Below are 16,872 nucleotides of genomic sequence, written 5' to 3'. Positions count from 1 at the left end.
ACAGCAGTGAAATCATATATTACAAGTTCATAGAGAACATGCCCTTAGTAGGAAGCAAACTATTTACATGTTACAATTCACATATTCAAATTATCAATCTGGAGCAATAGTAGTTTTTAGGTATACAAGTCTCAGTTCAGGTACCGTCTGCAATTTTTTGAATCGCAGAAACATGGAATTTTCTCGCCTTCATCTTCACTGTTGAAGTGATAGTCATAAGTAATCTCCTCGCCAGGGTTTATGTCCCTCTCTGCGAAGAAAACCACCTGTAAGAAGGATCACCATTAGTTAGATTAAACACAAGCAGTCTTTGTAGTTTAGTTCAAATCATAATCACCTTTTTCTCATTCCTGACTGTGATTACTTTAGCGACACAGTTTGGCTGATTCATCAACACAGAAAGGATCAAAATCTCGAGTAAACGAAAGAACAATCGGCCTTGAACAAGGTCTATTACCAGGCAAGCATGGTTGACAAATCGGGCAATCCCGCCTTTGCGTGTGGCATCAATGATGTGTTCCTTATCAATCCTAAAGAAATAGCAAGCACTCTTGTATTGGATTCTTCTACCTGATTGGTACTCAATCTCTCGTTTGTCGGCTACTCGTAGTCCGACAATCTCACCGATATATTCAACTACCTAGGAATGCCAAAAAAGATGTGTGATGCTACTTTCACCTTTGATCGAGCAAAGGCAAAAAATAGAGTAAGACACTACTTACCATGGCTCCGCGAGGAATAAACTGCGATGTGTACAGACCAAGCGCATGGATTCCTGATTTGTAAACAACCAAATGCTTCCATCTCTTTAACTGCTTGTATAGAATGTATTCCTTCTGGCAATCAGAAACACTAAGATGTAAAGAAATTTTGATTCAACACTTCCATAAGTAAAATTTCATACCACAAAGACACAATATTAGGCGCACAGCCTGCAATCTGTAACAAGACCAAATGTTTCGACGATCCTATAGAAGCTAGGTGCAAAGAGAACACTGCCTACCCGGTAGTCATTCTCGACATCTGAACCTGATGGCTTTGTTAAACCACTAGCACGGCACTTCTGACCATTAATATGAAGCCATGCATTTATCTGCTCCTGGGAAACAATGCATACGCCATCTTTACCGGGTCCTTGGAGATTAGGCTGGTGTGTTCTCTCTCTTTTCCGACCTCTAACAACCTGTTTTAAAGCTTAATGTCTAAACAAATTGATTCTTTATCAAGAAACTACTAGACTTACCTCGGTGCGAGCACACGAGCATTCTTCCTTTATCAGGCTTTGTTGGGGATCCACAACATGATTATCAAGACGATAATTATTGGGCATTGCATGATGCAGGCATCTCCCGTAAAAGCCAACTTTTTCATCATCATCACCTTCAATTTCACTTTGTAGCAAACCCTATGAATTGAATAGGAGTTGGCAAATAGTAAAAAACAACGATAATCCAAGGATTAAGCAACAATATCGACTGATCATGCAAGATAAAAAACAAGATGGATCAAAATCAAGGATAATTTAGATTTTGGCACTTGAAGCTACTTTTCTTTTACAAAGTTTGTATCCTTTTCACAAGACTCTTTAGTTGGTATTAGATTCTGCAGCAAATGTAATTTTACTATATGCACAAACAATAATATTTCAAAAAGACGACAAGAAGTATAGTTCAGATTAATTTGCTAATACAGAAGGAACTAGTAAGAGTAGGTAAACCTTCTGATGTGCACACCAAGGATGAAATGGGACAGAGCAACTTGAAACTCTGCACTCTATGCATGAACCTCCTGAACGTTTACACAAAGAACAGACCTGAAAAATAAGTCATCCTTCGTGTTTATTATGATAAACTCACCAAATAATGATTATTCGTAAATGAACCGATTGTCAATAATAACTCACTACATTTTTCTTAGCAGGTAAAGCACCAGACACATCAAAAGTATTCATTGTGTCAACATTTGGACATCTTGTACCAGGTGTCCAAAGTGCGCAAACCATATGCACCCATTGTGTGACAGATGGATCCAGTGATCCGGCGATTATGCTGTTAAAAGCCGGATATTTTCCTGACATTCTACTTTTGCTTTCAGCTGTACAAGTCTCGCTAACTGAACCACAGTTGTTGAATTTAGAGGCTTCATCTGCAGAATCAGGATTGAGAGCATCGATCTCTGCATGTTCAGAAGGAATGGTCTTCACAGAATAGGATCCTTTACCAACTTTCCATGCCTTCAATAAACTCTTGATAATATTCTGACATTTTACTGCCCTTGTCATGGCTCCATCACCATATCCACACAAAACACAAACCTGTTTATGACAAATTATGAAGATCGAATTATGATAATGAATATGGTTAGGATTTCTTTCAATTGATCATGAAAAAACAGAAGCATTATGATCTATGATAAACTTAGAATATGTAATATGCATGGTTTCACACAATCACATTGATGAGCAATGTTCAGCATCATGGAACAAGTTGCAACATTCATGGTAAATTGAGGACACGAGGTATGTCAAGGGAACAAGTATATGATCAATAGCACAGTTGCTGATGGTTTAATTGATTAATTATTGTATTGTAGTTCAGATTAACCTACTTAAGCTGCTGGCTAATTAGTAAGAGTTTGTTCTCTTCTATCCATCAGATTAGGTTTTAGATGATTAAATAGCAAAATTAGAAACTCAAATCATTGAATTTTGTTCTCTGTGTGCATTTGTTGGGTTGACCTTTCCTTGTCAGATTCTGGGGTAGGAATTGCTAAAGTTTTCCTAAATTAGTTGATTCATCACAAGATTAGACAGAATCACACTTATGCAATTAGATCATCAATTTAAGCTTAGATTCTCTATGAAAGCTTATCCCAGAAATATCATAAACACAAATACACAATGCGACCAAAAAAAGAGATCAAATCAGCATGGTTTTCTTCTTTTTCACAATGATCTAAATGGCATTTCATGTAGAAATGTAAGCTAACATCAAACACAAATGAAGAGCTTAAGTCAAAGTTTACAAACACCATGCTCAGTGAGGATTTATAAAGTAGAAAATACTAGCATGCACAGAAACAGCAGGCTTGTCGCTTACGATGTCTTGGGAGTTGCACTTGCATGGACGACAGCACCAATTACCTTTGGGAATTTTTGAAACTCCATAGCAGGCTTGGTGCACCTACACAAATGTATGCCAATCCAAGGGATGAGTAAATAATTAAATAAGAAAAACAAACATGAAGACTAAATTCCATGCCATGTACCTTAATCAAGCAGTCATGACACTCTAACAATTGATTGGTGTCACCTTGATTCGAGCTTCCACAGACACAACAAAATGCATCTGGATTTAAAAGACTGCGGCTACTATGTAACAACTCATTGTTAGAAAGAGAGAATTAACACAGAAGGCTGACATGAGAAGCTCCAACAAACATCATTGTTTCTATTTGAAGTATAATGTGATTGCCTACCTTCTGCTTACTTGAGACAGCTTGCCAGCATGATCTTGATTGTTCTTAGGAAAGGGAAAAGAACCAATAGCTGTTGGCGATGCTGGTTCTAAAATCTTCTGCTGATGTAATTTATTATCTTGATCTTCCAATCCTACAGAAAAACTTGCAACCTTCAAATTAAGGAAAAAACATAAAAAGAAAAGGAGGAAGAAACTAGTGTCAAAAAAGAGGCCTTTTATCTTCAGTAAATTAGAATAAGATAAATCCAGATAAATACACAAATTTTTGAACAGATGAGAATATACAAACACCTAGGAAATGTATGTGTAACATCACACACTAAAATATTACCACAAATAGCCGAAGGGGAACAATTGAGCTGATCCTTTGCCATGGTCAATTTTGAGCATTCATTAATCTCAGTAGTTGATGAGCAGGTGCTCTTTGCATGATGCCTAAATTTTGCAGCAAGTTTGCCAGGACTGCACGTACAAATATCCTTGCACCGTAAGTTAGATATTGATTGCATAGAATGCAAATGACATCTTATGCCTGTGTTATTTCCAGAATGGAATGCCTTTGCTGTTGATGGTGAGTTCAAGTCTTCACCATTCTTTCTTAAGCATTCACAACTTTCTTCCAATCTACGAAAGATTGCAGAATTTTTAGCATCCTCAGAGGTTTCACTATGATGGCTTACAGCTGTATCAGAGGTTTCAGTAAGGTTGCACTTTCTAGCCCTTTTTAGTATTGAAGCCAAGGAAATTATTTTTGCAGGCTTTTGATCACCATCAGTTCCTCCACTAGAAATGATACCTGAATTTCCACATACAACAGGCTTGCTCTTCTTAGGTAAACTAATCTTGCTTGAAATATTTGCAATACAATTTAGCGACATGAATTTAGGTGGCTTTGCAGTACCACTACGACTTTCATGTTTTGAACATGCAACAAGCCCTTGTTTCATCTTTTCTCCAACACGCTTGAGTCTTCTAAGTGAGATATCATCATTTTGTAACTGCTTGTCGTCATCCTTTGGCACTCCATCTTGGTAACCAATTCTTTCCTTGAATTTGTTGAAGGATAAAACTGAACGCTTTCTCTTGATAATTGCAGCAGACCCATGAGAAGCATTTGTTCTTTGCATCACACAACCAGGTTTGGAAACTTCAATTTCTTGGGATCGAGAACTATCATTTTCTAAATGCCTAACATTGTTCAGTATTTCAGGGCCACCAAAAGGATCAAATGATGGATTATGGTCCTCAGATTTGCTTACAGCAGTTTTAGGTGTCATTTCAAGCTTGCATCGATACTTCCCATTTTCTTTTTTTGCCAACCCTTCATTGAGACACTTGACTTTCTTGGATTTATATGGAATCTTCGAATGCAGTTCATCAATAGGATTAATGGACGAATCGCTTGCCAAGCAATCAAACCTAGATTTAGCTACATTCACCTTGTCGACTGTATTAAAGCCTTCGTTGCCATCTCTGATGACTACATCAGATGATCCACATTTCTCATTCCCTGATCCTTCATCAACCACTAAATCATGCATCATTGTTGAAGTTCTAATACAGGGAGTTGAATTATTGACTTCCATTGAAACTTGAGTTAAGACAGGAGCAGAGGATCCGGATGACATATTAGACATCTGTGGTGCTTTTGTTACATGGGAATTTAGATGAGCTTTGTTGAACTCAGTGGCATAATTGGGAACCTGATCGCCAACGCTCTTTGTGCTTTTCAATGCCTCTGCAAACTTGTCATGAGAAGCACCAGCATGGGCAAAATTCTTTTTTGGAACATCCCTCCAAAAGACAGTTTGTTGATCATTTCTAAGGCCGCTATTATTCTTAGAACAATCACAATGAGTTAGACGAATTCTCTTGCACTCTGGTAACAAATAGTTGCTGTTATTATCTCCGGTGGTATGTGTTATGTTGGCTTGTCCGCAAACCTCCTGCTCACTTAAGGCTTTAGAGGTACTATTACTCCCCGAAGTATAGAAACCATGAAAGCAATATGGAAATACAGAAGTGCAGCAATGTCCATATGAGCAAGAAGTATGTTCTCTGTGATTGAACATTTCATGTTTATGATCACCAGGAAAACAATTATTTGACAGCCTCCCCAGTCTGAGGTAGTGATCAAGAGTTGGAAAAAATAAGCATAAACATTCCAAACATCAATACTGTTGAAACAAACCATTTGCAGACAAGCAAAATTATTGATTAACAATGAGTTCAAAAGAGTTAACCATATGCATCATGTAATAAGAAGTATACATGACAGTTATAAACAGGAATGATGAAGTTGAAAGAATTAGCACATTTCAAGGAGAGTTGTGTGATAAAAACAAATAGAAGCACACATCAGTAAGTCACATCACCTCAGACAAGGTTGTTCATCCACATCACAATTGCAGCAACTTGAAAATCTTTTGCAGCATTTTTCAGATTTAAGCAGTGCTCTTTTCGTTGAACACGAGCAATTGCAGGTTCTAGTTGAACCTGTACACTCATCACAATAAGAAGACTGATAATAATTCTGAGTCAAGGGAGGAAGTACACAAAAGACAGACCTGTATGACAAGAATGACCAGAAAATATATCCATGCCGACAGCAGATCGGCAGCTTGGGCATGAGTGTCTAACAACTTTAGAGTCATTGAGATGAGTTTTGCAGTAAGATCCTTCCCTTAAGTCTGTCTGAACTGCAAATTCATCCTTACAACTTTCAGGTTTGGATGATGATAGACAACACAATTGATGATGTTGCGAGTTTGCTTTAGCAGCGTTTGAACTTTCTTGAGTTGAAAATTCAACTACACGCCGAAAAGCAGAATTTTTTGATTTGGCATCCATAGAATGCTTGGTTGTAGCAAAAATATTTTTGCTTGTTTCCAAAGAACAAAGGGTTGTAGAAGACATTAGATGGTCTGATTTCAACAAATCTGTACCGGATGATCCACAAGGAATTGGATCATCACACTCCTTGTTTGAGAGAAAAGCAGTTTTCTCTTGCTGCTTGGTGTTTCCAACACTTTGTTTCTGCACCATGTTAGATTGATTGTCCAAATAGAAAGAAAAATCCTTACCATTTCCAAGGATGCTGTTTTGGCAGCATTTGCTATTAAAAGGTGCAGAAATCTCTCTAGTAATTGTGACCTCATTTTGTTTTTGTACCATGGAGTCAGACTTTGTCGTGTCACTCTCAACAGTGAGAATATTCTTTCCTTCATCCAATTTATTGGGAAAATTCACCGTACTGGTGTTACATACACTTCTAGTACCATGTGTAGAGTCTCCTACAGAATTGCAAACATTGTGAGGCGTCTTAGATGATAAGTGCTCACTACCATTGAATAAGTTATCCAATGATAAAGATGTGTTATTCCCTTCAAGATGCGATAGAAACAATGAAATCAGGGGATTCATGTTTGCATCACGAGTGAGACCTTCAGAGTCAAAATGGTTACGAGCATTAAAAGATCTAGCCGCATGTTGTGTGGATCCTTTATTGTAAGGAGATGCCTCCGAAGATGAGAAATGGAGATTTTTCCTGATTTGATTTGCAGTCCAAGTTTTAGCAGCTGCATGAGAAACACCTTGATAAAATCATCCAATAAGTCAAGTACTAGTAAAAAATGACAAAAGAAAATGTAGTGTTTCCAATTCAACTTACTTCGTTCCTTTAGTTGCTGATATGGTTGTGGTTTCACTGTGTCATATGCTGGTCCAATTTGTAGTACAGACGATCCAAGTGAACCTGCAAAGGCACTGTATTTCTCAGATGGCTGGCCAAGCCTCAATTCAATGTTTGACGCACCATCAATATCAGCCAGAGGTGCTTCAGCAGAGGAGTTGGGATCGTCAATGTCATCATCATGCCTCACTGTTCCATTGGTCCAGGAACATGCTAAGGGCATACAAGAAGTATGTTTTCCAGTATAAGTGCCATCAGAAGTATTCAATTGCTGAACAACAATTTCTTTACCCTTAAATAAAGTTGAGTGAACTTTTTCAAGACCAACACTAATAGGAGGATGCTTCTGAGTATTCAAGAGTTGTTTCTTCATTGCATTAGGCATGCTAGCTGGCACTGAACTGGGAATCATCTTTTGACAATTTTTAGTACCATGAAAATTATAGCTTAGGCGCACATTGTCATGCTCCTTGTTTATTGATTTGTCCTGCATGGTATATCTCACCTTTATATATGGAGAGCTAGGAATAGAGTTACTCAAAGGTTTTGCTGGTCTCCAAGATCCACCAAATGACTTGATATTACTAATTGCCACATTGTTGTTCAACAATATTGGAGCATAACTGGCCTTGGAACCAACTGAAACATCTACTGTTGCAGAACCACCTGACCACTCCCCTCCAATAATTTCATCTGGTGCCATTATCTGAAGCACATAAGAAGAAAAAAAGAAGTATGATAATATAAATTTGTGCAATAAAAGAGATCTAGAAAAGAAAAAATATGGGCCACTTTTTTTGTTTATCACTGCTTCCAGTCTGAAGCAGGGTAAGAAGCCAGAAGTCCATACAGGGAACTAGCCAATGTCAATGATGTAAGAACATAGACGATGGATGTGGGTGTAACCTGCCATTGGCATCTTTTTTTGTTTATCACTGCTTCAAGTCTGAAGCAGGTTAAGGAGCCGGAAGTCCATACAGGGAACTAGCCAATGCCATTGGCAACTTTTTTGGTTTATCACTGCTTCCAGTCTGAAGCAGGGTAAGGAGCCAGAAGTCCATACTCCATACAGGAAACTAGCCAATGCCAATGATGTAAGAACATAGACGATGGATGTGGGTGTAACCTGCCATTGGCATAGCCTTGCATAGACCTTAATGGAAGAACGATAAGATTTATGCAGTCAGCCCCAAATAGTTGGGACAAACATGCTAGATGACAAATATGATAATGTTATGAGTGATCTGTAGAGTTATGGAACCTAAGCACCAAGTAATCTGCAATTCTTTGTTCATAGATGAAGTATACAACAATTTTCCTATCCACATGCCAGTCTTCTTTTTATCAAACCTGATTACAATTAGGACTAACAACAATAATATGTTAGAGTAGATTGTGCCCCTGCACATTGCTAGAAACAAGAAATGTTGGTAAAATGAAGAAGAGAAACATAAAGCATGCTCATGCAAGTAAAGAGCATGGAATCAGAACCTCATTACTTGAAACACAGCAGTAAATGAGATCATAGTTATTAAAATCAAACCAGATAATGACCAAAGCAAGCTATGGATTATTAGTTCATTAGTCAGACTACATTATAATATTGTCAACTTGTCCCAACTATTTGAAGTTGACTACATGAATCTTAAGTCTCCATTCCCATAACTTGAAACAGCAATTTCATGCCTCAGCCCCACCTTGTTTGGTCCTGCTTACCCTGATGCCTCAGAAACATAATATTTAAATGGTTTGCCTAGAATACCTGTACCCATTTTTGTTACTCCATAAGGTGTGTGATCATAATACTTTAAAGGTTTGTGTTTATATTTTTCACTCTTTTTGTTGCCTCGCCTTGCTCAGTTCTATTGTGGAATGGTAGATAGGATGTCAAAACTTAGAGATCTTTTTGACATCCTCGTACATAATATATAAGAGAAAAACAATCAATTAGAAACCTAAATCAATTTACGACATGATCAACCAAGTAAAATGACCATGGCAATTTTTTGCAGTTTCAATCAATGAAGTTACCTGGTTCTTAAATAATGATCCAATTAGCAAATTTTTCATTCAAGCCAATCAAGGTAGGGATAATTAAGGAGTTCAACTCCTATCTAGGTCATTCCATCATAAACAGTACTAGCATTTGTTAGATCAATGAAGCCCCCATTCTTGGTGTGTTGGAATTTTATTCAGCATAGAAAGTAGATCTATTACTTTCAGCGGAATCCTTACATCAAACAAAATGCACAGATGGATTAGCAAGGGAAGCTTAGATATTTAGTGAAAACAAAAATATGATGAGATACATAAATTCAACAAAACAATTTATAATTTTTCATTGAATGGTTGAAAGCACTCAAAACACCATGTCACTGATTTGTCGTTACAATTAAAGGATTATGTGGAAATGCAAATTACCCCTAAATATTGCTTGCACCAATGTGATATGTTCATTCCATTCTCCAAATAGACAGCCTCACCAGGATTCACCGAAGGCGATCCTGAATGCTGCAACAAAAACATGGGAAGAAGACAATGTTTCCCAATTCCCATGTGAAAGACAAAAGAAAGTCCAACATGAGAGCAATCATGAGATTCTCAGATCTTTATACTACCTCACAAAATTTGGGAACTGACATATGGGAGTTATGACAAAAGCATAAAACTCCAAGAAGTCCTGCATCACCCATAAATAATTCTCCTACTGCAAAACGGAATAGGGTCAGCAAAAAAAGCAAACAAATAACAGTCCAACTTGACATGTCCTGATCAAATCATTAAAAATGAACATAATCTAGAAATGAATAAGCCACAAAGCTTGTTGTTGGAAAGATTAGTGATGTACATGAAGTAAAACAAAAATACGGAGCATATTTGCATACGGAGAGCAAGTAGTAGACTGACCGGTACTTCTACAGAAGACAAGGGGACGCCCTCTAAGATAAGAAGAATTATTATGTGAAATAGGAGACTTGGCATCAAATGAAATAATCCTTGAGGCATGAACATCCTTATTTGAGTTTTTGTCTGCATTTGCTGACCTGCCTGAATTACATAGTTCATCCCATGGAGTGATGGCAGTTCCTGTATTGTTGGACTGAGAGGATTGACAAGGAACTACTTCCACATAGTCCCTCGCATGATGAGAATCGCCCACTAATCGAACATTGTTGTGGAGAAAAGGGACTTTAGTGGAAGCAGGATTTGTTGCTGTCCTAGAGACAACAAAAGAAGAATGCTCATTCCAATTTCCCAGAGAGCCATTTCCATGGTTTTCTGGTAGAGGTGGAATATTTATTGATGGTACCACACAGCCAGTGCCAGTTAGAACCTTGTCATTGTTGATATGAATCTTAGCTATGTCCATTCTTGAATGAGGCAAATGGGAGAATTCATCAGATAACAGAGCAAGAAATGAATTACCCAGCTCTGTCTTCCCCAATCTGTAGCCTAAGTTTAAATTACTAACAGCTGCAGTCTCCTGAACTCTTGCATGATCATTCAAAACCGCCTCCTGTCTAATGAAAGAATGGAAATGGTGCTTTGTGTTCTTGTGAACCTGCATGAGGCAATTGTTCAATAAAACTATTATTCTGTTGACATGAATTGAAATTTCAATATTGGTATAAACTGAAAGCCTCCAAACAATAACCATTCAGTACACCAGCAACTGATATACCAGTAAAATCAGCAATATGCAAACACTCCAATAGTTTTTTTTTGTTTCTTTACTGATAAGTTCACGCCATACTAAACAGTGAGCCATCAGATGCCAACCTTTAGCAGCAACGGGATGCATGGACATTCAAGATCAACACTTGCATAAATTAACATGCAATATATGTAATGTCAAACTGTAGCAAATAGCTAAGGCCTCAACCAGAAAGATTTTTCATGTTTTGCAAAGTTGCTGCACTTACACATACATGCAATTGCATTAGTCCATTCAAATAGTAGCATGCAAATCCAGAAGCCTCACTGATAAATAATTTGTTTTCTCAACGTATTCACCACAGTACACCAGAATGTGAGATCCATATAATTCCTCACAGTAGAAAAAAAAATCATATCCCTCTGATATCTACCATTGTCGAAACAGTGGAGAAAAATGCTAACAAATACTTCTGCACCAGTTCAAAACAACAATACAAATTTATTTAAGTTGAATCATGGTCCACTATTCTTAGAAAAGGACATGAGGCTTCAAACAAGAGAATCACATTATTTAGATGGATGATTTCTGAGGCAATGCTTTGATACCCCTGTTAACAGTAATTGGGACCATGTCTTCCCATCATATGAATGGAAAATTCTATAATACATTTGAGTTACTACATGTATGTCTCACTAAGCACAATGCCATAGTGTAGGCATTGAATTAGCTATCCTTTTACCAAACATATGTCAAGTAAACTAACTGATGTCTCCATGCATAGCAAGATAGATATTGGGTGTTAAACGTCAGTCATGCTTGGAGTCTTCATTTGCCGCATCCGTATGACATTCCAAGACGACACCAAACACTGCTATTAATCAAAATACCGAGTACTTAGGCACACACTAGTGCCGACCCTAAGGCTCTTGGTAACATCGGTTAAGGAGAACTTAAGGCAGTAGACTTACGAGTGTACTTGCTTCACCAACTTTCACTTCTACCGTTCCTACCGCTTTTTAGAGTGCAGCATGTGCGTCGAAGTATCAAACAAAAAAGAACAAAAGACATTTGGAAATGCCAAGAAGGCACCACCAAATAGCTATAAATGAAGCATGCATTGTACGATTCACCTCTAAAACATCGACCCCGTGAAGAAAAAACATCCATAAAGGCCCAAATTGGGAAAATATTTGGCCTTTGTATAGTAGCTACTAATACGACCAAATAAAATGACAGAACCCAACAATCCTAAACCAGAAAGACAGAGCATGCCAACGCACAGTAAGCCAGATACCTGAGCCGCGGACGCCGGCGCAGGCGCCTGCGTTAAGTGCGGCGACCTCACAGCCTGAGAACCCAGCTCCGTAGCAAGTAATGGTGACATCTGCGGCGACGAGTCCACGCATTTGGAGAGCCAGGAATCATCCATCGCAGTTTTCGTCCCTCCCTCCTACCTCTTCCCCATCACCTCACTCCCATGAAGACGGGCACAACGAGCAAAAGAGCGGCTCTAGCAGGTACAGCAGCAAGATAACGGCGATGGTGATCAACCGCGATCAAAAAAAGCAAGAAAGGCGCAAAAAAAAGGAAAGGTGCTCGACTGTGCTACAACAGCGGAAGACTGTGAGCCAGGAACAATAAACAAAGAGGAGGAAGAAGAAAGAAGAAGAGGTAGAGGAAGAAGAAAGGTAGAATTTTTAATGACAATTCTTGACCTTTCTACCTCTCTCATCGGTTCTTTTCACGGATTGGTGCCTCTGACTCGTGCTTTATCTGCTCTCTGCTCTACCTCTGCAGACTCCTTTTCCGCCTCCGCCATGGAAGGGGAGAGAGAGAGAAGCGAGCAGGCGTCAAAACCCGTTTGAAAACTCCCCCAAAGCTGGGCCATACTGGGTCCGACAAAACCAATCAATCCTAAGTTGGGTACAAAGGAGGGTGCCTGCTAATGCTGTCGTACGAAATGAAAATCATAGAGGAACAAACACGTGAGCGTAGAATTGTCACGTGAGCAGAGCCCGTCGCGTATTTTGGGCCGTCAGATTCGGTTTCTATTTTTCTTTTTAGTCCTCGAGATTTGTGTACGAGGGATTTTGGGAAATGTGAGGAATTTGATTTATTGATGCTTATTTTATCTTTTTGTCCTTTATTTAATTTAAGTTTTTTTACATTGGTCGCAATTATTTCAAGGGGTGATTAGCAAAGAGCCCGGACCGGTTCACGTCGGAAGCCCAAGAATGCAGCGGGTCCAGCCCAATCCGGCCCGGTTCAATCCTATCTAGATTTTGATTTCATATATCATTAGAACACGGAAACGAGCCGGTTCAAGTGTTTTCTCAAGCAAATGGACAGGAGTGATTCTTCTTTGTTCTTTTCCCCTCCATTATGAGATTAGTAGTAACATAAAGGGCCACTTGGCATTATATGGGGCCTCTATTATATATATGAGTGATTGATTTGCCATGGATATTTTTCTTTATATGCATGGATATTGTTGTTTTTAACATTATGACTTTACTCCTGATTTAACTTTGACTTATAGCAAAGATAATATGAATTTTGCGATAGAAAAGAATTAATTAGGTCAAATGATGTTAAACTTAGGATGATTAATTTAATCTTATACAAATTTTCTAATGACTATCAAGATAAATCAAAAAAATATATATGAAAATTTATTTTGATAGCTAATATTCTCAGATCCATTATTTATTAAAAAAATTCTTAATAATATAATCATTAAATATCTTATTCTATCATCCAGAAATTTCTTATTCTATCGAGAATCATAGTATATTTATGGATGTTGAATTTGATATATATAGATCATATTTTTAGAAGAATGCAAATATATGTACATAGATTTATAGATATATTTCATCATATTTGAATAGCTATTTAAAATATATTGTACACCTTATTTTATTATAAATAATAATTATCTTTTATTAAAAAAATAATATGAATTTTTAGATTGACTTAATTGGCAGAATGTAAGAATATGTAATTGTATCATCCATTTGAGAAAATTATTGATACATTTGATAATAATTATTCTTAACTAGTAAAAATATTAATTAATTTTCATATTAAATTTAGTTTATGCATAAGATTATATGTTCACCGGGCATCTTACACATCAGGCGGGATCTTTTGATTCATAAATTACGGATCAAAAAATGATTCATTCTTTGTGATTGGTGAATTTTGATGACCTCAACTTGTTAAGTAGATGGGGGCAATTAAAACTAATCAATGCATTGAGTGGACCGCGGATCAGAGCATCCGTCCTCCCCCACACGTTCATTTCCATAGTTATTTATAGAGAGACAAATTAGGAAACTCTATTAGTTTCGTTGAAAATCTATCCTAGCTCATTTCTATATTATAGCCAAAGGTGATTAAGTTCACCTTGAGCGCCCTCATAGTCCGTCTCAAGATTATGTAAAAGGAAGTAAATCACAACCCTTATTTATTTCTACAAAACTATCATGTGATGACCAATTTGATTATACCTTTGAGCTTCATATTAAATTTTAATTTTTTTTTAATTAGTATCAGACATTCAATTCTTATAACCAATTAATTATGGGTTAAGATGGAGCCAAGAAAATTATAAGGGGAGAATTTTTTTCAAGAATGAATTATAACTATATATATATATATATATATATATATATATACGAAATAATAACATTTTCTATTTAGACACGTGCATTCTAATTTTTAATAAAAAAATAATGATAATTTAACTTAGTACAATAAAAAAATATTAAAATAAAACATTAATTTAAAATAACTAATGAAAAAAATAGAGCAACACATGTCATTCCAAAATAAAACTATAATTTAAAATAACTTACCCCAAAGAGAAGCAACACGCATTATTTTAAAATTTTCAGCATATCCAGTGGCAATAAAACCTACAAAATAATAAAAAACTACTTTAATCGTTATAATATAATCAGTAAGATAAATATATATATATATAAATTATTATTTATTAATTTATTTATTATGTTGATATATTTTAAATCCCACTCGATATTTTTTAATAGTTCAAATTTAAGAATAATTAATTTAACACTGAAAGTCTAAACAATCTCTTCTTTAATCTAAATCAGTAATGAACTAACTAAAAAATCATCTTCCATCTTATTTTGCAACACGTCTTGACAATTTTTATAGATGAAAATGTTAGAGCAATCTATATGATCCTAGATTTTGATATTTGAACAAAGATTTAAACTAGATTTATTATTATATTTGATATATATTATGAGTGTGCAGGATACATGTACAAAAAGAAAAAGTCCAAGTGTGATATTAGCAAAGGTGAAAGTCCAAGTGTGATTTTGGCAAAGGTGAAAGTCCAAGTGTGATCTTGATAAAGGAGAAAAGTCCAAGGGTGAGTCTTGACAATGTAAATCCAAGCATGTAATCTTAGCAACGTAAGTCCAAATGTGACTTGGCAATGAATGAAATCCCGGAGGTACGACCTCTTGGCAAAGGAAGACCCGACAATAATGACAAAACCAATGGAAGCTCCAAAAGGCAAGGTGTGAAAGAATGAGAGACATCTAAGGGACGCGAGGCTGATGGAGGTGGCTAAAAGGCTAGGTCTAGGTTATGCGGGGCAAGGACGAGTATATGAGAGACTGTACTCAGGATAAAATTCTAAGTTACTGTCGCGTTACTGTAGCAGTCGACTGGTGTTTTCATCAGTCGACTCACAGCAACCGTTGGCTTGTAACTGTTAAATTTCACTTAGGACCAGTCGACTGGTGATTGCACCAGTCGACTGGTGGCGAGAAAATTGCTTAGTGTTTTCCTTCCGAATTCTATTAAATAGAGATTGGGATGTTTGGCCATGGTTGACGAAATTAATGATAATTAACTCTAATTAAGTCTCCAAGTGATCTAGTGTGATCTTGTGCGAGTTGTGGTGAGCTTTCTCCACCCACAAGGAGCTACGCGAGCTTGCCGGGAATTGATCCACTGATGGATTGAGATTTCATCTACCTTACGGACACGCTGTAGAGTATGAGCCCTAATCTCTGAACCACGTTAAACGGATGTGTATTGGTTTACTTTCTTGCTTATTATTTTTAGAGTTAGCTTTCCTTTTGTTTGTTAGTAATTTTATTTCCGCTACGATTAATAATTGTAGGAAGCTATTCACCTCCTCTAGCGGACGTCAAGGTTCCAACAAGTGGTATCAGAGCTTGGTCGCTCCTTGTTGGACTAATTGCCAAAGGAGCAACCGTTAGAGAAGAAGATGGAGTCGGAGGGACATCTGGATCCCACCTCCAAATGAGCGCAAAGACTTTGGCTATCAGAAGTCACACGTGGAGACGTGGTTTTAAATGGATTGAAACAATTGGATGGCATTGGAGGAGTCATTCAAGACTCAAATCAACAAGAAGGGAAAACACTTCCAGCATCGGTATTGGACGGAGCAGCAAAGGGAGCAATCGGAGGCGGACAAGGAGGTAACTAGAATTTTAATTAACTTATTACCTCCTAATGTGGTATTGAATGTAAGTGAGTACAAAAGTGCTCATGAGCTTTGGAGCAAGGTGATTGCGCTCCATGAAGATACTACACAACTCCAAGGAGGAATCCAAGGAGAAGGGTTCATTGGTTCAAGGGAAGAGCCAATCGGATGTTGACACGTGCTCAACATCAGAGGAGGAGAAGGAAGATGAGGAGGTATCATCAGCATCTTCAAGGGAGAAAGAAGTGGAACCGCCCACATCTTCAAGTGAAGAGGAAGAAGAGCAATCCAAGGAAGAGGAGATATTGAAAGCTCAACCCTCCACCTCAACTACCAAGAAGAGTACAAAGGATCACATCAAACACTTTGAGTGTGGTAAGATGGGGCACTACATGAATAGGTGTCCTTCACTCAAAAAGGTAAAGGAGGTAATCCCTAAACCCGGTAAAGTTACTTTGAGAACTAATGTGGGTTATAGGGATGAAGTCAAGGAGAAAAAGCACATTAGGTGTCACATATGGTGAGTGGGGACACTACCACACGAAGTGCC

At 37.4% G+C, this 16,872-nt stretch overlaps 1 protein-coding gene across 6 annotated transcripts; it reads right to left on the bottom strand.

Annotated features, from left to right (window-relative positions):
- Positions 1–17: 17 nt before the first annotated feature.
- LOC122047223 lies at positions 18–12,691 on the bottom strand. 6 transcript variants are annotated; one of them, XM_042608365.1, is made up of 20 exons: positions 12,552–12,681; positions 12,123–12,338; positions 10,078–10,732; positions 9,789–9,877; positions 9,592–9,681; positions 7,150–7,876; positions 6,047–7,072; positions 5,855–5,975; positions 3,811–5,600; positions 3,478–3,610; positions 3,268–3,370; positions 3,099–3,182; positions 1,904–2,314; positions 1,718–1,813; positions 1,244–1,405; positions 1,004–1,183; positions 723–836; positions 458–640; positions 338–382; positions 18–266 (listed from the first exon to the last, which is right to left on the bottom strand). In XM_042608365.1, exons 2-20 carry the CDS (start codon positions 12,255–12,257, stop codon positions 132–134), a joined length of 6,279 nt encoding a protein of 2,092 aa, XP_042464299.1. In that variant the 5' UTR covers positions 12,258–12,338; positions 12,552–12,681; the 3' UTR covers positions 18–131. The 6 variants fall into 6 exon arrangements, with proteins under 6 accessions (XP_042464299.1, XP_042464301.1, XP_042464302.1 ...); XM_042608367.1 differs by having other exon boundaries at positions 3,268–3,367; positions 12,123–12,691; XM_042608368.1 differs by having other exon boundaries at positions 3,268–3,361; positions 12,123–12,691.
- Positions 12,692–16,872: the final 4,181 nt, after the last annotated feature.

This window comes from Zingiber officinale, chromosome 2B (assembly GCF_018446385.1).
Source record: "Zingiber officinale cultivar Zhangliang chromosome 2B, Zo_v1.1, whole genome shotgun sequence".
Lineage (NCBI taxonomy): Eukaryota > Viridiplantae > Streptophyta > Magnoliopsida > Zingiberales > Zingiberaceae > Zingiber > Zingiber officinale.
This window is presented reverse-complemented; position numbering and strand designations above follow the sequence as displayed.

Coding starts and splice junctions, on each gene's coding strand:
- LOC122047223 (XM_042608364.1), bottom strand. CDS start 12,257: ATGGATGATTCCTGGCTCTCCAAATGCGTGGACTCGTCGCCGCAGATG. Junction 5,601..5,854: donor GATGAACAACCTTGTCTGAG/GTGATGTGACTT, acceptor TCACTACCTCAG/ACTGGGGAGGCTGTCAAATA. Junction 1,814..1,903: donor TACCTGCTAAGAAAAATGTA/GTGAGTTATTAT, acceptor CTTATTTTTCAG/GTCTGTTCTTTGTGTAAACG.